Below are 27965 nucleotides of genomic sequence, written 5' to 3'. Positions count from 1 at the left end.
CACAATTTGGAGACCATGGCCATTGCTGCTATAAACATTGGGGTACAGATGGCCCTTCTTTTAACTACATCTCTAATTTTGGTGTAAATAACCAGTTTTAAGCTGGTTTTTTGAAAGAGTCAATAAAATCAATAAGCCATTGGCCACACTAATCCAAAAGAAAAGAGGAAGCTCAAATAAATAAAATTTTGAGTGAAAACGGATAAATCACAACTAACACCAAGGAAATAGAAACAATCATCAGAATTTATTATCAACAGTTATAGGCCAATAAGATAAGTATCCTAGATGAAATGGATGCATTCCTAGAAAAATTTAAACTCAAAAAATTGAACCAGTAAGAAATTGACAATTTAAATAGACCTATATCTAGTAACGAGATTAAAGCAGTGATCAAAAATCTTACACCAGTTAGAATGGCCCAAATTAACAAAACAGGAAACAACATGTGTTGGAGAGGATGTGGAGAAAGGGGAACCCTCTTCCACTGTTGGTGGGAATGCAAGTTGGTGCAGCCTCTTTGGAGAACAGTGTAGAGATTCCTCGAGAAATTAAAAATACAACTTCCCTATGACCCTGCCATTGCACTCCTGGGTATTTACCCCAAAAATACAGATGCAGTGACAAGAATGGCCATCTGTACCCCAATGTTTATTGCGGCAATGGCCACGGTCACCAAACTATGGAAAGAACCAAGATGTCCTTCAACGGACGAATAGATAAGGAAGATGTAGTCCATATACACTATGGAGTATTATGCCTCCATCATAAAGGATGAATACCCAACTTTTGTAGCAACATGGACGGGACTGGAAGAGATTATGCTGAGTGAAATCAGTCAAGCAGAGAGAGTCAATTATCATATGGTTTCACTTATTTGTGGAGCATAACATATATCATGGAGCACAAGGGGTCTTAGAGAGGAGAAGGGAATTGGGGTAAACTGGAAGGGGTGGTGAATCATGAGAGACTATACACTCTGAAAAACAACTGAAGGGTTTGAAGTGTCGGGGGTGTGGGAGGTTGGTGGGATTCATCCCTGGGCTACAAAGATGGTTCAACATTCACAAATCAATGTGATACAGCAAATTAATATGAGAAGAGAGAAGAACCACATGGTCTTCTCAATTGATGCAGAAAAAGCATTTGACAAAATCCAGCATCCTCTCCTAATTAAAATACTTTAAAGTATAGGGATAGAGGGAATATTTCCAAACTTCATAAAACCTATCTATGAAAGACCCACAGCAAATATCATCCTCAATGGGAAAAGCTCACAGCCCTCCCATTGAGATCAGGAATACGACAAGGATGCCCACTCTCATCACTTTTGTTCAACATAGTATTAGAATTTGTAACAACAGCAATTGGACAAAGAGAAATAAAAGATATCCAAATTGGCAATGAAAAACTCAAACTCTCTCTCTCTCTCTGCAGATGACATGATACCTTAAATGGAAAACCTAAGAGACTTCACCCCCAAAACTATTAGAACTCATACACCAATTCAGTAACATGGCAAGATACAAAGTCAATGTACAGAAATCAGTGGCTTTATTATACACTAAAAATGAAAATAAAGAAAGGGAAATTAGAGAATCAATTCCATTTATTGTAACACCAAGAACCATAAGATACCTGGGAATAAACCTAACCAAAGAGGTAAAGGATCTGTACTCGAGGAACTACAGAGAACTCATGAAAGAAATTGAAGAAGACACAAAAAGATGGAAGACCATTCCATGCTCTTGGATCGGAAGAATAAACATTGTTAAAATGTCTATACTGCCTAGAGCAATCTATATTTTTAATGCCATTCCGATCAAAATTCCACCAGTATTTTTCAAAGAGCTGGAGCAAATAATACTGAAATTTGTATGGAATCTGAAGAGACCCCGAATCCCTAAGGAAATGTTGAAAAACAAAAATAAAACTGAGGGCATCACGTTACCTGATTTCAAGTTTTACTGCAAAGCTGTGATCACCAGACAGTATGGTATTGGCATAAAAACAGACACATAGACCAGTGGAACAGAGTAGAGAGCCCAGATATGGACCTCAACTCTATGGTCAAATAATTTTTGACAAAGCAGGAAGAAAATATACGGTGAAAAAAGTCTCTTCAAGAAATGGTGCTGGGGGTTGGGGCGCCTGAGTGGCTCAGTGGGTTAAGCCTCTGCCTTCAGCTCAGGTCATGATCCCAGGGTCCTGGGATCGATTCTCGCATCGGGCACTCTGCTCAGCAGGGAGTCTGCTTCCCTCTCTCTCTCTCTCTGCCTGCCTCTCCATCTACTTGTGATTTCTCTCTGTCAAATAAATAAAATCTTTAAAAAAAATGAAAAAAAGAAATGGTGCTGGGAAAATTGGACAGCTATATGTATAAGAATGAAACTCGAACATTTCTTATGCCATACACAAAAATAAACTTGAAATGGATAAAAGACCTCAACGTGAGACAAGAATCCATCAGAATCCTAGAGGAGAACATAGGCAGTAATCTCTTCTATATCAGCCACAGCAACTTCTTTCACGATATGTCTCCAAAGGCAAAGGAAACAAAAGCGAGAATGAACTTTTGGGACTTCACCAAGATCAAAAGCTTCTATACAGGAAACAGTCAACAAAACAAAGAGACAACTCATGGAGTTGGAGAAGATATTTTCAAATGACAGTACAGACAAGAGGTTGATATCCAGGATCTATAAAGAACTCCTCAAACTCAACACACACAAAACAGATAATCATCACAAAATGGGCAGAAGAAATGAACAGACACTTGTCTAATGAAGACATACAAATGGCTATCAGACACATGAAAAAATGTCCATTATCACTAGCCCTCAGGGGAGATTCAAATTAAAACCACATTGAGATACCACCATACACCAGTTAGAATGGCCAAAATTAGCAAGACAGGAAACAACATGTGTTGGAGAGGATATGGAGAAAGGGGAACCCTCTTCCTCTGTTGGTGGGAATGCAAGTTGGTGCAGCCACTTTGGAGAACAGTGTGGAGATTCCTTTGGAAATTAAAAAATATATCTTCCCTATAACCCCGCAATTGCACTACTGGGTATTTACCGCAAAGATACAGATGTAGTGAAATGAAGGGCCATCTGTACCCCGATGTTTGTAGCAGCAAAACCACAGTCGCCAAACTTTGGAAAGAACCAAGATGCCCTTCAACAGGTGGATTGATCAGGTAGATGTGGTCATATACACTATGGAGTATTATGCCTCCATTAGAAAGAATGAATACCAAACTTTTGTAGCAACATGGATGGGACTGGAAGAGATTATGCTGAGTGAAATAAGTCAAGCAGAGGAGTCTATTATCATACGGTTTCACTTATTTGTTTTTTTAATATATATATATATATAGATAGATAGATAGATAGATAGATGTAAGCTTTAAGCTAATCTTTTTTGCCTATTCAATGCTACCACTATATATATAAACTAGTTTTAATTTCCCTTTTTCTCTAGAAAGTTGTGTCCTTTAACAAAGATATCAAGATACACCCAGGAAGAATCGAAATAACCTTCCTTAAACAAATCAAGGATTTATTACCAACCTCCTATCTTATTCTTCTGTCAGTGTTTCTGTGTATTTGCTTTTCACATGGTATTGTATAAATCTTATTCTTGAGGTGCATTTTGCCTGGGTTCTCCTCCTCCCCCTCCCCTTCCTCCTCCTCCTCCTCCTCCTCCTCCTTCTTCTTCTTCTTCTTCTTCCTCTTCTTCTTCTTTTTCTTCTTTTCTTCTTCTTCTTCATCTTCTTTCCTTGCCATTTGCCATTTGCTTTTGTCGGTCTTTTTGTTTGTTAATTTTTGTTTATATATTTTATACATCTTATTTTAGGGGCTCTTTTGGCTGTGTTTTCACTTCTTTTTTCCTCTTTCTCTCTCTTTTCTCTTTCTTTCTGGTGGTGACTTACGATTGCTATGAAACTTTCAAGGGTGTATCTTTTTTTTTGGTTTATTTATTTATTTATTTATTTGACAGAGAGAAATCTCAAGTAGTCGGAGAGGCAGGCAGAGAGAGAGAGAGAGGGAAGCAGGCTCCCTGCCGAGCAGAGAGCCCGATGCGGGACTCGATCCCAGGACCCTGAGATCATGACCTGAGCCGAAGGCAGCGGCTTAACCCACTGAGCCACCCAGGCGCCCCTCAAGAGTGTATCTTGCCTGGGCAGTTGATATATGCAGCTATACATCCCCTCAACCACCTCTCACCAAAATGACTAGGAGGAGGGCACACAACAGAGTAAACATTCACAGAATTTGTCCTCTGGCACAGAACTATTCAATATGGACAGAAGCAGTATGTTAGAAAGGGAATTCAGGATAACAATTATCCAGGCAGTGACTAGGTTGGAGAAAACCATTAGCGACAACACAGAATCTCTAATCAAGGGAAGTAAGAGCTGAGATGGCAGAAGTTAAAAATGCTATCAATAAGATCCAATCTAATCTAAATACCCTAACAGCTTGGGCAACTGAGGCAGAAGATAGAATTAGTGATCTAGATGACAAACTGATAGAGAAGAAGGATCAAGAGAAGGCCTGGAACAAACAACTTAGAAGCCATGAAAACAAAATTACAGAAATAAATGATGCCATGAAACATTCCAGTGTCAGAATTATTGCTATCCTTGAGGGAGTAGAGAGAGAATACTAGAAGATATAGTTGAACAAATTCTGGATGAAAATTTCCCCAATCTGAGGAATGAAACAAGCTTTTGTGTCCTGCATGCAGAAATGTCAGCTCCCAAGAACAAGGAATCTAGAAAGACCTCCAGACACTTGATTGTGAAATTTACAAATCATAATTTTAGAAAAGAGGTCCTGAAGTGAGTTAGAGGGAAGAGATTCCACATGCACAGAGGAAGGTCTATTAGAATAATATCAGACCTGTCCACAGAAACCTGGAAAGCCAGAAACAGCTGGCAAGACATATTCGAGGCACTAAATGAGAAGAGCATGCAGCCAATAATAACTTATTGAACATTCAAAATGGATGGCAAGATAAAGATCTTCCAAGACCACCAAAGTTTAAAAGACTATGGGATCACCAAGCCGGCACAACAAGGAATATTAAGGGGTGCTCTATAAAAAAGAAATAACCCAAGAGTGACATAGAACAGAAATTTACAGAGCCAATTTATAGAAACAAGGAGTTCACAGGCAACATGATGTCTATAAAAACTTATCTTTCAATAATCACTCTCAACATGCACGGACTAAATGCTCCCATAAAATGGCACAGAGTTGCAGACTGGATAAAATGACAGGACCCATCCATATCATGTCTACAAGAGACACATTTGGAACCCAAATATACATGCACACTGGAATTGAAGGGATGGAGAAGCACCTTTCATGCCAATGGGCCTCAAAAGAAAGATGCAGTAGTGATCCTCATATAAAAAAAATAAGATTTTAAGCTGAAGACTGTAATCAGAGATACAGAAGGATACCACACCATTCTTAAAGGATCTATCCACCAAGAAGATTTAACAATTATAAATATTTATGCTTTGCAATATGGGAGAAGCCAACTACATATGCCAACTCTTAATCAAAATAAAGAGTCATATTGATATGAATACATTAACTTTAGGGGATCTTAATATGCCACTCTCAGTAGTAGACAGATCATCCTAGCAGAAAATCAATAAAGAAACAAGAGCTTTGAATGACACATTGGACTTAATGGGACCTCTTAGATATATACAGAACATTCCACCCTAAAAATAGAAGAATACTCATGCTCCCCCAGTGCACGTGGAGCTTTTTCCAGAATAGACCACATACTGCATCACAACAGGGCTCAACCGATACCAAAAGACTGAGATTATTTCCTAAATATTCTCAGACCACAATACTTTGAAACTGGAACTCAACTACAAGAAAAAGTTTGGAAGGAATTCAAACCCTTGGAAGGTAAACACCACCCTGCTTAAGAATGTTTAGATCAACTGGTAAATCAAGTAAGAACTTAAACAGTTCAGGGAAAACAGTGAGAATGAAGACACATTGGTCCAAAACCTATGGCATACAACCAAGTTAGTTCTAAGGGAGGAATACATAACCATCCATGCCTCACTCAAAAAAAAAAAAATATATATATATATATATATATTTTTTGAAAAATCCAGAATACACCAGCTCTCTTTACACCTTAAAAAACTAGAAAATCAACAACAAATTAAGCCAACTCCATGCACAAGAAGGGAAATTATCAATATTAGAGCAGAGATCAATGGGTTAGAGACTAGAGATACAGGAGAACACAACAATGGAACTATAAAATGGTTCTTTGAAAGAACCAGTAAAATCAATAAACCACTGGCCAAACAAATAAAAAAAAATGGAGAGAACCCAAATTGATATAATTTTGAATGAAATGGGAGAGATCATGACTAATAACAAGGAAATAGAAACAATCAAGAAGGCCAAAATTAACAAGACAGTAATCAACAAGTGGAGAGGATATGGAGAAAGGGAAAAACTTTTATCCTGTTGGTGGGAATGCAAGTTGATGAAACTACTTTGGAAAACAGTGTGGAGATTCCTTAAGAAATTAAAAATAGAACTACCCTATGACCCTGCAATTTCACTACTGGACATTTACCCCAAAGATACAGATGTAGTGAAAGAAGGGCATTCTGTACCCCAATGTTCATAGCATCAATGGTCACAAATGCCAAACTGTGTAAAGAGCCAAGATGCCCTTCAACAGATGAATGGATAAAGAAGATATGGTCCATATATACAAGGGAATATTATGCCTCCATCAGCCAACTTTTGTATGAACATGGATGGGACTGGAAGGGATTATTCTGAGTGAAATAAGTCAAGCAGAGAGAGTCAATTATCATGTGCTTTCACTTGTGGAGCATAAGGAATAACACAGAGAATGTTGGGAGAAGGAGAGGCAAAGGGAGCTAGGGAAAACTGGAAGGGGAGATGAAGCATGAGAGACTGGACTCTGAGAAACACAGTGAGGGTTTTGGAGGGGAGGGGATTGGGTGGTTAGGTAAGCCTGGTGGTGGGTATTAAGGAGGGCATTTATTGTATGGAACTCTGGGTGTGGTGCATAAACAATGAATCTTGGAACACTGAAAATATAAGTTAAAATAAAGTAAAAGAAGTAAAAATATATATGGATCTTAAAAAAAAAAAAAGGTGGGGAGGAACTGGTATGCTAACAAAGAAGGGCAATCAAAAAACAAGGGATGTAAAAAAGAGCAGAAGACAGTTTCCCCAACAACGTTATAAGTCTCATGACCAATACAGACACCAAATATTAAAGCCTGCATGATATGGTCTGGGGTAACCTAACAGGAGACCCTTGCTGCAGCAAGAATGACAGTACAATGAGTCATTCTATAAGGAAAGGTCATATAGATTTTGTACCACATATGAACATGGGGGAACTCTTGACACTTTAAGCCGTAACCTTAGTTCAATCCAGTCATTATTGGTAATGGCCCCAGGACATGACTGAAGAAAACTTAAATGATAGGTTATCCTGACAGTCTGACAGTCACATGCAGTGCATCATATGTTGATTTTCTGGAATTCATTAGTGACCCGGGAAAAAAAAAATAATGTTTCAGTCCCAAACATGGTGTAGGGGACCTACCCTACCGTCCTGGGTGGTAACACCAGAAATACCTTTCTGAAAATCAGGGTTCTGTAGTACTGTTGGGTGGTGTCATAGGGGTTCTGAGTCAGCTTGAAGCTATTCTATGCTGGTCCTGAAAGGACAGTGTTCTGGTTATGTCAACTGGGAAGACATTATATTAAGTGGTGCACATTTGGACAGTGTTGTCCATAGTGAAATGCAATTTTCTGTATTTGGAGTCTCCAGAAGCCACATAAGCCCTAAGCACTGACTCACATCCTTGAATCAAGTTTCATCCTCCATTACCATGAGTTGTTATCAAGATCTGAGCTCAAGGCAGAGATAAATGGATAGTCATGCACATGGGCAAATTTGCATGAAGAAACTTGACTTACAAGGGCATATGGCCATAGGATCAGTGACACCTGAATATAGAAGTGTCACATTTCCAATCACTTCTCCTCAGCAAATGGAGTCTGTGAGTTTCATCATGCCCAGGATTTCTCTGAACTTCACAAATCTTAATTATCAGATAAGGGTTCCATAGAGATGCAAGTAAAAAGATCACAGGGTATCCATTTCCCCTGCCTTTTGGTCCTGTCAGTTGTGGACAGGGGCCAGTCATCCCAGTCCTTCTCTCACCTTCTAATCCCTATTCCAGGGCCAGGTGTTGTTGAGTATGCCATCCACAGAGTCTGGAATGTTTTTGTATAGATTTTTTAAATTTATTTGTGAGACAGAGAGAGTGTATGATTGAGGGAGTGGGGAGAGAGTCAGAGGGAGAGGGAGAAATAGAATTCTGGCTGAGCAGAGAGCCCAACGTGCAGCTTAGTCCAAAGACCCTAATGTGCCTCTGGATCTGAGAACCCTGGGGTCATGACCTGAGGCAAACACAGGCAATTAACTGAGCCACTCAGACATCCATGAATATTTTTGAAACAAATATATATAAATATACCATGTCTTCAATCTTATTCTGTTGTTCTAGAAACCAAAGTATAAAAACAACAGGTTTAAATATTACAGGACAACCTCATTAGTGCACATAGAAGCAAAACATCCTCAAAATATTAATAAGTACAATTTATGATATATTGAGAATGATTCAGTTTTATTATAGTGGAAGATGTGGATTGGGACATGTGCAAAGTCTCTAGAGGATGATGTAAATAAATGTTACAGGGACACTCATGTGAGGTAAGTAATATGCCCCCTATGTCCACTGCCCCAGTTAGGGAGGGAGCCCATGAACATTCAGCTCTAGTTTCCTGTTGAAGTTTGGTAGAAAAATATTGTGTCACTGCACACATTGCCTTGAGACTTACAGACACTCCAGCCCATGCCAAGAGGAATTCATGGGCAGGGTTCTTCAAGGATAAAAAGCACAGTCCAAAGAAAGCTCTTGGCTGTGCAAGCAGCAGCGTCTTCGGACACCTGGTGAGCTAATGTCTGTCCTTGTAAGGGGCTCCTGCTGCCGTGGTGCTTCTCAGACACCCAGCTTCTTACCTCTCCCATTTACAGCTGGCTTCTACTTGCTACTTAGACACTCCTCAGGAGCATCAATTCAATAATGATGACCCATGGGAATGATTCAGATGATTGGCAAGGATGTCTCAGGGCTTCCTCTACTGGTCAGGGATCCTTCTGGAAACTATGGAGTCTAGATTTATTCCTTATCAAATACACAATGCCTGCAGCATCTTTTATCCGCAATATCCATAGATAGTTGTCAGTCTAGTGTGTTACATCTCAAAATGTTTCAGCATTTCATAGTGGCTCATGATAACTGACATATATGCCTTCAGATATTACAATTATCCTTTCCAATGCTTCCTTTTTCTCTTAAGTTTTAGGTCTTCCTCTTCATCTCAAAATTTGATACACACAATTACATGTCTTCACGATGTTCTCAAAAATAACTTCCTTTAATAGACAGAATTGAATTTAATATGAATATTTATGTCTAGTGACAATTAAGTTCCTGAACACAGGTGATGAGAAAAAAATATATGATCATTCAAATTTCATTATACAGTTTACTAATGATTCAGAAATGAGTATTGAATCACATTTTTAGCATAATGGGATCAATCCCAATTTTGTGGTTTCTCTTTCACCTGTTACTAAATAAATTGTATGTTCCTCCCGAATTCACACCCACATCCCTGGCACACTTCTAGTTCTTTCTACTCCAGAGCAATTTACAAGGAAAGGGTATTTTATAATGCTCCCGAATTTTCACACAAATGTCTTCAGACAGAGTCATTTTAGTTCAGATTATAGGGCACACGTTTTTTTTTTTTTTTTTAATTTTTTCCCTGATTTTGGGATAAATCACATAACTTATTGGTGGTATGGTTATCTTTCTCCTCAAAACCAGAGGTTACATCCATGCTTTTTAATATAATAAATAACTTCCAAGAACAAAGGAGGGTGGCCACCCCAGCCTGGAGTGCAGCTCAGTGTTGGCTCTCCCTTGTCTGCTTCCTCATGGTCACTCGATAAGTGGCCCAGGACTAAGTCTGATGGGAACATATCCCTCCACCCCTACATGGGTGTTGAGATTCTTACTGGATTCCTATCTGCAAGGGTGACCACTGAGGTCCTTCAAAGAGACAAGAAGAGATTTCACTGGGAGGCAAAGAAAATGTTCCCAGGAATGAGTCAGATTTGGGATGAACTAGAAGCCAGGAGGTACAGAACACACCATGTCCTCATTCATTCTTAGGCTTTCTGGAGAAGAGACTTGGGACTGAGGTCACTAATGACATGGGGAACTGATTTGGCACAAATGACCCCTATCACTGTGTCACAGTCACCATGCAGATATTGGCCTATGTGAGGTGCCAGTATTTGTCTCTTTTGAAATTTCCCCCAGGGGACATAGGGTGACCCTGAGGCAGGGAGAGACAGGAAGGTGATTTACATGAAGTGCCTTCTACTTCTAATGGGTCTCAAGTGATGAAAATGTGCCAAGGATACCCTATTCCAGCACAGGATACTGAGGAGACCTCATCTTGTGAGGGTCCCCACAATGGCTGGATGGTGCTTCTCAGGCTCTTTGCTTACAGATAATGTCAAAGGGAGGGACTCTGCATTTATGGGGGGCACATAAAAGCAGGATCTCAGCATGACCCTTGTCTCCCATAACATCTTTCTCACCTCTTAGATTTAGAAGCATGTTCTCAGACTGCAGATATCTAAGACCCATCACTGTCAGTGTCTCCAAGAGGGACAGTCAAAATCACCTCTTCCCTGAGCACTGGGTCAGTATCTACCAACAAACTCCTTGACTGGTACCAGCAGACCCCAGACCAGGCTTCTGTGTTCCCTCATCTACTAGACAAACAACTACCACTTTGGGGATCCTGATCACTTTTCCAGGTCCATCTCTAGGAACAAAGCTGTCCTCATCATCACAGGGGCTTAGCCTAAGGACTATCATTATGCTCTGAGTATAGGTACTTATATTTGCACAGTGATTTAAATTTACTGGAAAGTGTAACCACAACCTCCTCCTGTTTTCAGAATGGCTCTATCCTTAGAGGCAGGAGAGAAAGTGAGAAGGGAAAATGGTCAGCACCACCATGGGAAGGGAGGGTCCCTGGTCCCATTCTCCTGTCCAGTGGTTCATCCCCATATGCCCCACCTCATCTCGCCCAGTGTGTGTCCATTTCCCAGTGTGACTTTCCAGGATTGGGCTTCCTCTCTCCCACTCTGCCTAGAACGTTTAGGAATAGATGCTCAGCCCTACAATATATCAACTGAAAGTGAGACTCAGAGACTCCATTCCTCCCTGAGAGATGCTTTTTACTCAAATGAAGATAATAGACACGCACTCATTTTTTTTAAATTTTGTTACAGTGACCAAATAATTGACTTTTCTTTATCTAGACAGACATGAGCTGAACCCATAGTCCATCTAATGTTCTCTACCTGCCAGATGCTTCTATTCATTGTGCAGTGAAGATCATGAAAGAGAAGAAACATTTGAAACAACTCATGTGTGAATGCTGTCCGAGATAGTTAAAGCCCTCTTGATATCCATGTCCCACACTTTTCACCTCTATTGACAGGGCATCAATAATTTGTAAACTGTTCAAAACTTTAATATTAATCATGTGGTAGATTTATAAATTATGTTAATCTTGGAATGCATTTGCTCTTTGAGATATCACACAATCAATTCATATAAAAACTGGGGTCACTGTAGGGCTACATGTCCCATCGGTGTTTGTGGACTGTCAGTGACCAAATGTCAAGTTTTGACCTCAACATCATTTTCACACAGAACTGCAGTTTGGCCTGTGGACAGTAGGGGACACTGCAGGCCTACCACTGGGTATGCACAGTGGGGAACCCCTATTTTGTAATTCTTCCAAACCCCAGAGATGGGGCTTTGTTGCCTATGTGGGGTCCCTGTGCCTCCCCCACCTGTGCAGAGTGCCCAGAGTGTCACTGGTCTGTGAATATTCTCAGCAGCTGCTTCCTCCCTGGGGACAAACTATGAAACTCACAATCAGACTCTAGTCTGTCAAACAAACAAGCTCACACTTAAGCTCATGCTCAGGATGAGGCAAATTTTCTAGTAGAGAAGAAGGTCATGGGAACTGCCCTCCTCTTTCAAGCCACTGGAGAAAACTAGAGGTTTGGTCACCCAGCCCCAGCTTGACACTCAGGACAGCTGTGTCCCCACAGCCAGGGATCTCATCCTCCTTAATTCTACTCTCACTGCTCAGGCAAGGATGAGCATTAGAGACCTGAATGTGACAGATGATGTGTGTCCTCCTCTGTGAATGTATGTGTCCCCTGGCTGAACTCCTGTTTACACTTATCAGCCAGAGCCAGCCAGTGTCCCCTGAGCCTCCTGTGGATGCATATCCCCTGTGTTCTCTGTTCCCTCTATCTTTTTCTCTGCTCCACAGTGGTTCACAGGCTCTCCTGTGTCAGGATAGTACATGTCCCTTTCACTAGAGCCCCACCCACGGAGGATGCTCCATCAGGAACAGTACACCAGGACCACAATTACAACCTTCCCTGGAAGGTCACTTTCACATGGTGAAAATAGAGTCATCAGAGTAGCAAGGAAAGGAAAGACTTGGTGGCTGTATGGGGAAAATCAGGTTTGCTCAGGGACCAGTAGGGGCACTGTGAGACCGTGTCTGGAGGTTTCTGCAGGCTAGGGGCTCCCAACTAGGCAGCCACCACAGAAAGAAGGCCCTGGGTCTCTGCCCCTGGATTCCAATAGGGACAGGACAGGTGTGTCCTCTTTGGACCTGACTTTCATGCACCTGGACCTAGGTGTGGTCCCAGCGGCGTTTTCTGCAGGCCTACCCATGGTAGAAATTAACATATCAAGTATGCTCCCTGTCCCAAGTGTCCCAGACTCTGAGTGCACACAGAACAGCAGGGGAGGCTCCCATTTGCATGAACAGCTCCTCCTCTGTGAACCCTGTAGGGAGAGGATAAGAGAGGCCTGGGGAAGCACAGCTCTATGTCACTGGACTAAGAAGGGGCTGTGTCACCATGGCCTGGAGCCCTGTCCTCCTCTTGCTCCTCTGTCATTGCACAGGTAAAGACAGGTCCCAGTGCAAGAAGGTGATACCCAGACTGAGTCAGATGCCCCTGCAAAGCATCTCAACCATACATACCCTATCCATTCTCTTCATTCTGATGTGTCTGTCTTTGCAGGTTCCCTGTCCCAGCCTGTGCTGACCCAGCCAACGTCCCTCTCTGCATCTGTAGGAGCAACAGCCAGACTCACCTGTACCCTGAGCAGGGACATAAGTGTCAGTGGGAAAAACATGTACTGGTATCAGCAGAAGCCTGGAAGCCCTCCCCGGTTTTTCCTGTACTACTACTCAGACTCAGACAAGCAGCTGGGACCTGGGGTCCCCAGTCGAGTCTCTGGATCCAAAGATACCCCCACAAACACAGCAATTTTGTTCATCTCTGGGCTCCAGCCTGAGGACGAGGCTGATTATTACTGTCAGGTATATACCAGTGCTGTTCAGCACAGTGATAGACACAGATGAGAAAGTGAGACAAAAACTCCTCAGGACCGTAGATTCTAAGCTGTTACACTTTTACTGAGGAAGTTAGTGTTTAAACTGATAACAACAGAACAAAATCCTTGGGATTCTGGTTCAAAATAGTGCCATACCATAGCTGTCTCTCAACATTATGTAAAAAGTTCATGATGACTCTAAAAACAAAAATTGATACCAATATTAGTAATTTTATAAAATGGTATACAAATACAGCCAGAATGGAGAACACACACCATACCATACAGTAAAAGAGAGAAGGAAGTGAAATCCTTGTAGATGCCATCCAGAATACCAGAACACTGCCTAGGAAGTGTGTGTGTGTGTGTGTGTGTGTGTGTGTGTGTGTGTGTGTGTGGATGTATGTGTGATGTGGGGAAACCCAATGGTTATCATGGCCCATGGCTGTGCCTTGTGCCTCTAAGAAGCCTAGTTACAAACATAAACATATCTCCACTGCAAGGTTATGATTTTATCAGAGAACACTGTCAGCCCACCAGGAAACAGCAGTAAGCCACATTGGGAGAGACTGATTTTCTTAAACACATTGCTCTTAAAATAAAATGGCATTGTTGAATCAACCATGTCAGTAGTGCTTACAGCTCTGCAGACTGACACATATTTTTTCAACCTTGCATTCCTTCATTTTCAGAGCACTGTGAAGTATCCATATTGGTACCACAATTTTGATAGGGCCACCATCTTAGAAATTGCTTGATTTGTATAAAAATATTAGAAAATGTTTGTATTTTGTTTTTGACTGACTGATCCAACACTTTGGATCATGGAATCACTGTTCCTTAGGAGATCTTTCTAAATCATGAACTAAATTTCAAAATAATGTATGCCAAAACCTTAGAATGTGAGGTGAATACATAGATTATTTTCAAGTTATGGTCCAAAAATATCTGTTTGAAAGTTTATTCTCCTTTTAAAAGTTTTCCAGCTTTAAGATAATAGAATTTGCATTTGTTTTAATTGAAAGATGAATTTTCAATCCTCAAGATTCTTTTAGGTGGTTTCTCCCTGACCCTCAAAATGAGAAAGTAATGAAGTATAGGTGTCTTTCTCTTCCTTCACTGTTTCAATCAGTACAACAGTTCAATCATCTCAACATACAATGTGAGATTACAGCACACATACATTTATGTGCAAGTAGTTGGGATCCATTGCTTTAATGCATAAGGGTTTTGGAATATTAAACATGTAGGTAATGTGCTCAAGGTTATACCAGTGACCCCTATACGCCAATGACAGAGTGGTTGGATATTTTTGATATTCAGCAAGGGCACAGGAGGAGGGACAAAGAAGGGTGGGAGAGTCTTGTGGAGTCTTTTAGAGTCACAAGAGTCTTGTCTTGTGGACAGGAGTCCACAAGATGAGTCCTATTGATAGTTGAGGCTGTATGATGGGTGTAGGTGGTTTTTTGCATGAATCCCTACAGTTTCTATAACTTCAAAATTGTCCACAGTATGCAGATTTAAAATCCTCTATTCCCATCTTTGATGATGTAAGTGTTTCCTGTTATCAAGAGAACTCAGAGTTGCCAAAATGGGTGTTTTCTCCATTATCTCAATTTGAGATCTCCTCCCAACAGACAGAATAGGAGACCATGGTAGGGATGAGAATCAGTGTTGTGAAGTGACAGGAAAGGAGGTAAGCTTGAGGTCAGAGAGCAAGGAGCATGGCTACTCAGCTGGTTGTGGTGCAGACAGAGCAAGACCATGAAGATCCCTTAGAGGAAGAAGGAGTTGGGGTTTTATGTCAAGGCATTAAGGTCCTGCCTAAGCTCAATGACTTCTTCATTGAGGGATCTTCCATCCCTCCAAGGGCCTTGAGGACTGAGTGCTTGAAGGAAATTGGTAATACCAGTCACAGGAATTTAATAAAAGGCCTTTACGTCTAGATGTTTGGGTATCACGTGCACAGTGAAAGCTGAGTTCCATCTCTGATACAGTGAGGAAGTGAAGATTTATGGATGTAACTGTACACACACTAAACACAGCTTCAAAACATTAAAACCTCACATTTATCTTCAACTGAACTAAGACAATGAATAAGAAACTAAGAACTAAAACAATGAGTGAGAAAATACAGGTGGGGATATTTTTTAATATAAAGAAATTTTATGATATTGAAAATATAATCTTGGTAAGAAGTATGTGACACAGATATGGAGAACCTAAAAATTAAGAATATAGAGACAATTCCTAAAATAATGAAGTTTGTTACACCCTCCAGTGGTAAAGTTGAAGCCTGCCAAACCCATCATCATCATCATCATCATGTTATTTTACAAATCATTAAATATACAATTAATTAATCTAATTAGTTTAATCTTTAAATATCTAATATAATCTAAATATCTAAAACCTAATAGTAAAATAGCTAAATATCTAAATACCTAATCTCTATAAAATTCTATTTTTAAGAATTTATTTATTTATTTGACAGAGAGAGAGGCAGCACAAGCAGAGAGAGAGGGAGAGGGAGAAGCAGGCTTTCTGCTGAGCAGGGAGCCTGATGGGGGCTCCTTCCCAGGATGCTGGGATCATGAGCCGAAGGCAGAAACTTTCTGACTGAGATACCAGTCTCAGTCTCTCTATAAAATTTGAAATGCATTACTTGATTTTTGAAATGTTTGCTGAATTGTTCAGTCGGAATATATGCCACTGAATATATTCCTGCAAAAGTCTTTTCCAATGCCTTTTCAATGACCAGCACCGAAGTCCTTTCAAAGAACCTCACCTCACCCTTTGTTTGTGAACTGATGCACACCTGATTATTCTACTTCATCTAGAATGTCCTAGAACTAAGTATTACACACATAGGTGTGTGTCCCATGGACCATAGGGCAGTCACCCCTGCCCTTCCTGGGACTGTAACTACCTCATGGTGACATCTGTTCTCATGCCTTCCATCAGTTTGCTTTCTTGGAACCTGTCAATATGAAAATGTCCTCTCGGGATGCCTGGGTGGCTCAGTTGGTTAAGCAGCAGCCTTCAGCTCAGGTCATGATCCCAGCGTCCTGGGATCAAGTCTCACATCGGGCTCCTTGCTCAGCAGGGAGCCTGCTTCTCCCTCTGCCTCTGCCTGCCATTCTGTCTTGCCTGTGCTCGCTCTCTCCCCCTCTCTCTCTCTGATAAATAAATAAAATCTTTAAAAAAATATATGTTTATAAAAAATATATGTTTATAAAAAATAAAAAATAAAAAAAAAAGTAAGAAAAGAAAAGAAAATGTCCTCTCATTTTTCTTAAAGACCTCGTTTGTTCCACTTCTAATTTCTTTGCTTCACTCTCATGCAGATCTCATCTCCATAGGCTTTAGTCAGATCTTAGGGCAAAGTATCCCTCCAGGAAGATGATGGAGAAGGACGGAGGTGTGTGACCCCATTAACATCAGCCCAGGGTCTAGGCCTGACTCAGAAAGTGGGTCATCTGAGTGCTTGTAGTAGATCACTGGATCTACCATAGCTCAAAACCATGTCCCAGGGACCACTTCTAAGAGGACACCTTCTTTCTGCATCTGCTGATCCTAGTATGTCTCTGGGAACTGTTCTTTGGCTCAGGAGTCTCAGAGGAAGCAGGTCTCTGTGGTTCCAAGGATGTTGAACAAGCAAATCATTCTCTAAAGTGAGATATGCCTCTTCTTGTCACGTACCTGTATGCATTGGACACCCAGCATCAGATTTCCTTCCCACTATATATAGGAGCCATGTCTTTTCTTCATCCCAAGGTTAATAGAGTTTCATAGCGTAATGCCAATGAGGCTGTAGATACTCAGGGTTTAGAGAAAAACAGATGAAGAAGTCTCACAGCAGCCTCCTCCCGAAGGAGGATTAGAGATTAATAGGAACTATATTTCCACCCTCGTGTTTGGAAGACAGCTCTGGGGACCCCTGGTCTGGGGTCCTTCTCTCCTCACCTTTCTCTCTGCACAAGTGGGGGGTGAGAGGATTTTGGAATTAGCTCAATAGGGACACCTTCCCTATTCCTCTTTTTCATCCCCTAGTACAGTATCTGTGCTTTGTTCCAACTTCAAAGAGCACTTGGAAAACTGTTGGTGACCCCAAAGGATATCAGGGCTGCCTTTGTTGAGCTAGCCTAGACTCCATTGTATCTCCCTGACTTACCTCACTTGCTTTCAATCTCCAAGGGCCATTTACACTGATCCCATCATGGCCATGCCTCCTCCTGGAGCTGCTGCTGAACTTCCACCCACGATGTCTCCCTGCTCAACTTTCCCTGATTCAATTTATTAAAATCACAACATTTCAGGACAGGGAACTTCCCCTGGAGTACTGTCCCATATCCATACCAGTGTCCCTGGTCATTCCTATTCAGCTTCTCCTGAAGCTTATGAGAGGGGAAAGTGACTTGATCCTAGGTGGTTCCATTTCTGTAACTTCCCTAATAAATCCAGAAAGGTGGCGATGCCAGGGACATCCTGGTATTTGCATCTGCATATGATGTCAGGTGAAGAAGATCCCCCACCCATTCACGGTCACCCCCATAATTACCCAATCAGGAATCAGTAAAAAATGATCACTTTCCATCCTTATGGATTGACCTCCTATATACATATTGTGCATAATTGAAATTATATACTTGAAACCCATTGAATAGTTCCTTACATTTAATTATTTCACATACTTATTCAGACATTCATGCATGTCATAGCAGAGAAAAGTAGTTTATTTGTTTATATATTTTATTTATTTATTTATTTATTTATTTATTGACATATGGTGCTCCATTGTATGGACATAACAGTCTGTCCACCAACCAGTTATATATAAATATATCATACATATGTTACATGATACATAAACATACCATATATTATAAGTTATACATTTAAGTACTATAAGTTATATAGAGAGGGAGGTAGAAGAAAATGAAGTTACTGCTTGTGAACTAATGTGAGTTTGTTCTATCCTGAGTTAAATTTGGAGACAAAGCTGGGTATGTAGTCACACAAAGGAATCTGTATTTGCAGCAAATAGGATATCACAGGGAATAACTTGCAAAGCCTTGACTCTGGGAGCATGAGAGAGTGGGTTCTTTTTATTTAGTATTGGGATGAATATTCAGAAGGGGAGTTTTGTCATCCCATGTGTAGGTGGGCATAAGGTGGGTCAGGAGGACTGAGAACATTGGCCTCTACAGGCATCCTCTGGTAAGTTACTGCAGGTTGGGCTCCTCCTAGTGCATAGACTTTTGCATTACAATGAAGCAGAGGTGACTGTCCCACAAGAGGAAGGAGCTAGGGACCTGCCTCCAGAGCCAGGATACACTGGAAACAGTCTGAGCTCCTTGTCTGGGGTAACGATTGTGGGGCCTGGTTTTCTTGGAAATAGCATTGGGGATTTCACTGATTTGCTGTCTCTGATGTGGTTACACTTTCCTGGCCTGATTGAGATGGCCAATTTTTGCATTCCCTTTGTTCCCTTAAAATCTTTATCTAATAAGGATTTTTTTTAATTTTTTTCTTAATTCTGACACCTCTGAGGAAGATCTGAAAGCTGTGTGCTGGGGAAAATAGAGCCATCCAGATATAGATCATAGAAAATAGTTGGGGGACTAAAATGACTTCTCTTGTGTCAGGAAAGCTATATCCTATAATTACCCCCCCACACACTGGGGAACTCCTGGGTTTTTCTGCTCACACATAGACCCACTGATGGGACTCCTTTTTACTGTAGCCCTCTGTGGACAGTGACCATCAGCATGGTTCTTCAGAGATGAAAAGCACGACCCAAAGACAGGTCTCCCTTGGGACATCCAGCATCACCTTAGAGTCAACAGGTGTTGGGGGGTTCTGCCTGTTCTTTCCAACCTTGTGAGAGGCTCCTGGGCCCTGGGTTCTTCTCCAACACCCAGTTGACAAACACTTGTGCTCACCATTGCATCCAGAACGTTACAGAAAGAAAGGATTCTTCTGACCCATGATGCCTTGAAATGTCTGTAACATTTTCCCATGATTTTTTACAAGGTCAGGGATCCCGGCTTATTACTATGACTCCCCAATTTATTCATGATGAAATACATTTCATTAGTTCTCAAACTCAGGATTTGACATGCTCTTTCTAAGAAATATTATATTGGTCATTTATTTCTATATTTTATGGTAACTCGCAGAAGGTGACATTGTTTTTTGCAGATATGTGAATGATTTTTTCTAATACTTCCTTTTTCTCTTAATTTTACACCCTCCTTATTTTCAAATTTGGTGCACATGAAAGTGCATACTTTTCTCCAGTGGATCAAAGGATCTTTGGATAAATAGACACAAAATGATTGGGTAGGAAACTTTGTGTGATATAAGTTGGGCTCTCAAACACAGACATTGAGGAGGGCAAATAGCAACCATGCACATTGTATGAAACGGAGAATCGACTAGCTGTTCAGAAATGCATGTAAAATCATATTTTACATATCAGTGATGAACACTGGTCTGACACATGTGGACATTCCATAAATGTGTGTTTAGAGATTGTAGGGGAGGGAGTTCTGGATGGGTCAATCAGTGAAGTATCTGCCTTAGGTTCAGGTCATGACCTCAGAGTCCTGGGATCAAGTCTTTGGTTTGACTTAGCAGAGAGTCTCATTCTCCTTCTCCTTGGACATGCCCCCTCCCCAGCTTGTACATGCACTTACTCTCTCTCTAATAAATAAACAAAATATTGGGGGGGGGGGAAGTAGTGAATATAGGGGAGAATGAATGAATGAATGATGTCGACCAAGCACTCACATAAGCGGTTACTCTATTACCTACATCCTTCCTATGGGGGATGGAAGGTGCTTCTCAGCCCTGGTCATCTGTGTATCCATATCTCTCAATAGGTCACACCATGGTTGCAATATGACAGCGGGACAACAGACTATCAGGAGACTCCAACTGCTCTCCACCTGACTTCACCTGTGTCAGTCTGAGCACCCCATCACTGAGGGCATCACCCTCCATCCATATGACCCTCTGGACCATCCCTCCCTCTCCCACAGCACAGGATCGAGTTGGTTACCTCCCTGTGCTGCACTTGAGGACACATGATATTTCTCTCTTCCCTGTTTCCTCCATTCTCTGCCTCCTTCAACGCCACTCCTGGCATCCCCTTCCAGGTCACCCTGTCCCAAGTTCTGTCCTCGACATTCCCACAGAGCTAAATCCCTAATGAGCAGCACTGACCAGAAGCACTGGCCTCACAGAAAATGGAGGGGAATTCATAGGATGACCCCTCCATTGTTCCTGCTGGACACCCAGGCCCCACTATCTCCTGACACCCCTGTGTGTCCTGTCAGTCTTGCTCAGGAGGGGCCAATATTCTCATGCTTGGTGTCCTCCTTTGCTAAGGTATGGGTCCCCTCCACAAATTCTTGTTCATGCTCAGCAACCAGATCCAGCCCACCTCCTCTGAGGCCGTCCTGTAAGGACAGCTCCTTCTTCTCTCTGTTCCCTGTGTCTTGCCCTCAGATCCACAGAGGCTCACAAGATCTCCTGGGTTAGGACTGCTCATGTACCTCCGACTAGTCCCCAGTCCATAAAGGAAGCCTGATCAAGGACAGAACACCAGGATCTCTGTCCTTCCCTGGAGGGTCACTGTCACACGGTGGGAACACATGCATCACAGAAGCAGGTGAAGGAGAGGTTTGCCATCTGTTGGAAAGAAGGACAGATTCTCCCAGAGACCAACAGGAGACAATGTGAGATCCTGTCTGAGGGGGTTCTGTAGGACAGGGTCTCCCAGCATGGCAGCCCTCCATTGACAGGAGGCCCAAGCCTGAGTCCCTAGCTTTCAGTGGGGACAACAAAGGTGTAGCCTCTTTGAAGCTGGATAAGTCCCTGGACCAGGGCCTGTTAGGTGCCAGCAGCTGCTTCCTCCTGGCCCACTGAGGGAAACTAGAACATCAGAAACTCTCCCTGTCAAAGGGGCACATCTGTAAGTGCACAGGAGGGAGGAGGGTTGGGTCACATTTGGATGAGCAGCCCCTACTCTGGCCCCTGTAGAGAGGATAAAACAGGCCAAGGGCAGCCTAGCCCTAGCTCTGTGACTTAAGAAGGGCTGTCACAATGGCCTGGATGACTGTCCTCCTCATCCTCCTCTGTCACTTGCACAGGTAGGAATAGGCTCTAGTGCAAGATGATGGCCCCGCAGCCTGAGTCAGATTCCTCCAACTCAGCTCATAACCACACACACCCAAACCCTTCATTCTGATGTGTTTGTGTTTGCAGGTTCCCTATCACAATCTGAGATAATCCAGCTGCCCTCCCTCTCTGCATCTCTGGGATCATCTGCCAGACTAACCTGCACCCTGATCAGTGACTTCAGTGTCCACAGGTATTACATAAACTGGTACCAGTAGAAGACAGAGAACCCTCCTGGGTAGCTCCTGCACTACTACTCAGACTCAGATAAGCATCAGGGCTCTGGGGTCCCCAGCTGCTTCTAAAGATGCCTTGACCAAAGCTGGGCTTCTGCTTATCTCTGGGCTCCAACCTGAGACGAGGCTGACTATTACTGTGCTACAGGTCATGGCAGTGGGAGCAGCTATACCTACCTACCTACCCATAGTGTCTCAGACAACAAGGAAGTGAGACAAAAACTCCCGGACCCACAGGCCTTGTCTCTGAGTCTCTTTTATTGAGAAGCTTCTTTGGGGTTTCCTGTTAGATGTATGCCAGTGGCAATAAGCACAGTGACAGAGACAGATGAGGTGCTGGGACAAAGCCTGGGGTTGTAGGTTCCAAGTGGTGACACATATATTGAGATGGTTAATCCCTTCACTGGTGAAAGCAGTAGAACATATTCCCCAGGGATTTGGACATGAAATGGTGTCCCGCTGGAACTCTGCCTTTTCCTTACACGTGGGACCCATGGAGACTCTCAAATGTTAAACATGGATATTAATACTAACATATTTTATTAACTTACAATATATTAATACTAATATGCATTGTTAATATTATTGTATGTTAATAGTGATGTATATGTATGTAAATATTAATAAATATACACTAATGTACATAAATATTAATAAGTATTAGCATTGATGATACATTTTCCTTTGTAAAACATGTAGAACAAAAAAATCAAATCCATCCAGACAATAGCACACACATCATACTGTTTTAGGTGATATATATTTCTTTTATTTTCTTGAAGATTTTATTTTTATGTATTCACTACACCCAGTGTGGGACTCAAGTATAAGATCCTGAAATCAAGAGTCACAAGCTCCACTAACAAGGCCAGCCAGAAGTCCTTCTACTTGTGTATTTTCAAGACACAGTGTCACCTGAAGCTTATCCCAGGCCCCAGACTCTGCTGTTTGCCTCCAAATGAGAAAGCTAATTGAAGAGATGAACTTTCTAAGGAGCCTCCTCTCCCTAACAGAGGTTTCACCTCAAAGCAGAGTTTGTTTTCCGCTGGGAACTGGCAGTGATGCTGGAGTTTGGAGTTTGGAGATCTCTGGGTCAAATATGTAAAAAGCCCAGGCAGCTCAGCTCAAGGGCTCTCACACACTGTATGGTTGTTGTTGTTTCTCTGTGTGTGTTCTTTCCATCTTATTTTAGAGTCAAACAAACCATCCCTTTGAGCCACAGAATTCCCAGGTCCTCTCCAAGGGGTAGTAACATTTCAAGTAAAATAAGAAAAATATATATATATATATATATATATAATTTTATATTTATATTATTTTATTTTATTTTTATATTATATATATATATTAATTTTACTATACTTTGCCCAACTTTACATCAAATATGTAGCTTCTTGCCTCATATGAGCTCTTCTTAAAGCAGGCTTTTAATTTTAAATTAAAATAAAGCAGAGCCTTACTGTGAGAAAGAGAAATGTTTCATTTTAATTTAGTGGAAAGCTTAAATATGCCTGGGAGATATGCCTTCCTTTGAAAGTTCCCAGTTCAGTTCAGTAATGCTAGAAGCTTCCATTGTGATTAATTCAGTGGGGGGATATATTTGCAGTTATTGCCAAAATTCTCATTTAAGTGTGTCTACATCCATAACCCATAGAGGGAATTCATGACACAGGGCTACAAAACAACATTTGGTTTAACCAAATGTCCAAAGGACATTAGCTTCCTGTGTGTACCAAGTCGATCTTTGTTATTTCAAGATTTAGTTCCATTTTTTTCTTTTTAACAACTCATGTCTTCATGGATTTCCAGTGGACAAATGGATTCTACATTTATGTTCTATGTCTGTATCATCATGGGAAATTAGCAGGGAAGCTTTATATTTTTTGGCCATTTTTTTCCATTTTAATATACATGTAGAAATGTTTCATTCTCTAAAGTAAAATCTTTTCATGCATCTATTTGCAATCAGTGTGTCCTCTTTGATGAACTTTTCCCACTTAAAAAAAATAAGTGGTTTGTGTTTTTATTGTTGAATTTTAGTTATTTATATACACTGTGAATGCATTTTGAGATTCAATTTTTTAAAAAAGGAGAATCACAGGAATAGTCCTATCTGCTAGTCCAGTTGTTCACAGTCATGTGAGAGAAGAGAACCAAAGTTGCCAAACTTCAGGGTGGTCCAAATGCACCCTTGTCCTGTTGATTTTTATTTGAAGGGCAATTAAAGCTTGGATTTAGCAAAGAATCATCAGGAAATTACTATACACAAGACCCAAAGTTCTAGCCATTAATGTGGAAAATGAAATTCTCATTAAATAAGGGAAATAGTAAAGAGGATATGCATTGCCCAGTTCTCATAGAAGGAAGAAAAAAGGACGGAGAAGAAAGGATGGAAGGAAGGAAGGAAGGAAGGAGGGAGGGAGGGAGGGAAAAAAGGAAAGGAAGGGGGTGCCTGGGTGGCTCAGTGGGTTAAGCCGCTGCCTTCGGCTCAGGTCATGATCTCAGGGTCCTGGGATCGAGGCCCGCATCAGGCTCTCTGCTCGGCAGGGAGCCTGCTTCCTCCTCTCTCTCTCTGCCTGCCTCTCTGCCTACTTGTGATCTCTCTCTGTCAAATAAATAAATAAAAATCTTTAAAAAAAAAAAAAAAAGGAAAGGACGGAAGAAAGGTGGGAAGGAGTGAAGGAGGGATGGAGAAAGGGAAGGAAGAAGGCAAGAGGAAGGAAGAAAGGAAAAAAAGGAAGGAAGGAGTGATGGAGAAATAGAGGGAAAGAGTGAGGAAAGGAACTAATTAATGACTAACACAAATATCCCTAATTAATGACTTACACAAATATCCAAAACCCTTCCAGATCCAGTTCCCTGAGGTCACATTCCTGACCTGGTGCTCCATCCCCAGTGACTCTATGTCCTCCTGTTCCCAGGAAAACCATGTAGTCCCTGCTTGTCTGCCCCAGGACCCTTGGACTGCCCTTGGCTGCTACTGATGGCCTCCAAGCCAGGGAGAGGAAGGGGAGGGAAGGAGCTGAGGGGTGGGGGCTTCAGGTCTCACCTCCTGGATCCCCATGATTGGGAAGAATGAATGAATCCACACTTGTTAAAAAAGTGCTTCTCTGCATGGGTCCCAGAGTGCCTGGGGGATCTCTACTTGCCTCCTTCCTTTCTCCACAGGACCTTGCCACAAGGGTCTCAAGCACACACTATGCTTTCCTTAGAATAAGTTCTACGCCAAAGACTTTAAATGCTTCTTTGTATGCATCCACTTCCCTAACCCTCCTGCCCCACCTATGAAAGGTAGGAGGAGAGTGCTTCTCAGAAAGAACTACCTGAGAGCCCACTCCTGATGGCTTTGGAGCTATTAGACATCTAATAGTTGAAGGTGGATGTTAATGAGAGGCCACTGTTTCAGGGATGTGGGTAGCAGTGAGAGAGATGGAGGGGTAGATTAAAAGGTGCAAAGATCAGGGTTTGTCACACACTGGCCTGAATATGTCTCATCCATTTTATCACCATTTTCTGTAAAGGTGACAGGCAGAGGACATCAGGGGATCATCCTTCTCTCTCCTCATATACTAAGTGTCTCATCAGGGAGAAGTCTGAACCAACACAGACACCATGCCACTGATCCACAAGCACTCACACTCCCATGGGCTCCACCTTTCCACACCTTCTTCTGCACCTGATATGAATTTGTAGATTGTGAGTCCAAGAACCATGCTGGGAACAGTGGGGGCGTGGGTCTATGGTCTGGTAAGTTCTTGTCATGATACTGTCCCTCTCTGTCTTCAGTGGTTCTATAGACACATGTGACAAATCCTCCATCTCCCAGGGAGAGGACAAGGCCCCCTAAGTAAGAATACAAAGGAGATGCCAGGATTGCAGATGGGATCTTCATCCTCATGCCCATTAGAGACACAAAAGGTCAAGACTGAGGCAGCTAAGAGTTAAAATACCTTTTAAGAAATGTACAAGGTGTTCTGATTGCCTACCCATTCCCCAAGGGGCTGGTACCCTTCACTCTGAAAGACAATGAAGAGCTCTGGAGACACTCATAGGTTCTAGAATGTCAGGAGAGCAATGGATTGACACTTGGAAAACCTAAAACCAGCTGATCCATGAACACTAGATGGTCAGTAAAAGGGAAGACCTGGTGACAATGAAAGCTTGAGCTCCTTGGCTGCCACAGTCCTTGGTTTACACTCCTCAGCAAGCTCGTAGTGTTTGCTCTGGGACTCTGTTGGCCTAAGGGATAACCTCCTGCAGATTCTTTAAATACTACTCCAGAGAGAATCCCACCCACACCACCACATGCCCTGGTATTGGAGTATTGACCTCACCAAGAAGGCTGATTTGTAGGAATAATCTGCACTTAATTTACCCATAAACCTGTCTCTGTAAGTTTGAGTTGAACTGATCTATATGGTTTTGTTCATTGACTTGTTGATAACAAGTACACCCATGTGCTGTGCTGAACAAGCATGTCCTGGGAGGGAAGATGCAGACAGGGGCTCTTTGCCAGGGGTGTGTGCACATAGAATGGCTGCTCCTTATGAGTATTACTTTTCTGTGACCAATTATAAACTCTTGTCCCTTTGTGGTTTATCTTCACCTGCTGTCTTACTTTGGCCACAAAATATAATCAGAGGAGACACATGCTCCTTGTAGACAAAGGTGTAACAGCCCATGCTCACCCTGCTCTTTAGTCTCCCCTTTTGCTTTGCTGACCTCCATTATTCCAAGGATGCTCCTAATCCAGATGAACATGGGAGACACCTAGCACATGGAGATGGGCACGTCAAAGCAACTTTGATCACATTTGAGGGTTTTCATGACCCTTTAGCTCCTTATGAAGTAGCCAGTATGGAAATTCTCTTTACTCACAAGACACTGACAAGGGCATGCATGGTGCTGGGAAATTACAGAGGGTCACTTATGGCACCTCTCTGAGCCCAGAGAGTCCAGAGGAGGGGTCTGAGGTAGTGGGGATTTGAATTAGTAGGGGATGACATATTTGGGATAAATGCATCACCTGAACAGACCATTCATCTCAATGGATGGTCCTTGGACCTCCAGCCCAAAGTCTGGCTGATGCATGATTTGATCACATTTGAGGGATCCTGCTTCCTCCTCTCTCTGCCTGCCTTTCTGCCTACTTGTGATCTCTGTCTGTCAAATAAACAAATAAAAAAAAAAAAAACTCTATTAGAATGTGGCCTAATGTGACCTTCACTGCTGCTAATCTTAGAATTCATTGGGCTTCATTGATTTGCCATTGGCACAACAAATAAATTAGGTACAAATGGTAGATTAAACCACAAATAAATTGATGTGAGAGTATTTGGAACCCACCACTTTCATGCACAAGAGATATAACTCTCTGTGACCCAGACCATGGATGTGTGAAGATGGACAGGGACCTGGTGTGATACAGACCAGCAGGACTCTTAGGGTTTTGAGTCAAGCTGAAGTTTGTTCCCTGCGACCAGCAGGGGGTGCTGTGGGACTGCCCTGTGGGCCTTACATAGCTGTTTAGTGAGGACCTTCACCCAAAAGTCTTGGCCTGGAGGCAGGACCCATCCTCTCTGTCCGGGCAGAATCCCCTGAACAGGGACATGTGTGTTATCTCAGCAGCTGCTTCCTCCCAGTGCTTTCCCTAGGGGTGAAGCCACCTCCATTTTCCTTAGTGGAACAGTTTACTTATGAAAGTAAGCTTAACCAAAAATTTAATATTCTAATCATTCTTTATTGTGCAATTCAGGGATATTAAGTATACTCTCAATGTTGTGGAAACCTCAAAACTAGCCATTTTTAGAACTTTTTCATCATCCCAAGTAGTAACTGCACCCAAGAGAGAGATGGGTAACCTGGATATAGCAGAGGAACCAAGGTTCCAGGAGCACACGCCAATG

The 27965-nt window shown here is 42.0% G+C and overlaps 1 gene segment (V, D, J or C); it reads left to right on the top strand.

The window, feature by feature from the left end:
• Window positions 1–13087: 13087 nt before the first annotated feature.
• LOC131810980 (probable non-functional immunoglobulin lambda variable 11-55) lies at window positions 13088–13664 on the top strand. The segment is given in 2 exon segments: window positions 13088–13201; window positions 13321–13664. Coding segments are annotated over 2 exon segments (390 nt in total).
• The last annotated feature ends 14301 nt before the right edge of the window (window positions 13665–27965 follow it).

This window comes from Mustela lutreola, chromosome 11 (assembly GCF_030435805.1).
Source record: "Mustela lutreola isolate mMusLut2 chromosome 11, mMusLut2.pri, whole genome shotgun sequence".
NCBI classification, from domain to species: Eukaryota; Metazoa; Chordata; class Mammalia; order Carnivora; family Mustelidae; genus Mustela; species Mustela lutreola.
This window is presented reverse-complemented; position numbering and strand designations above follow the sequence as displayed.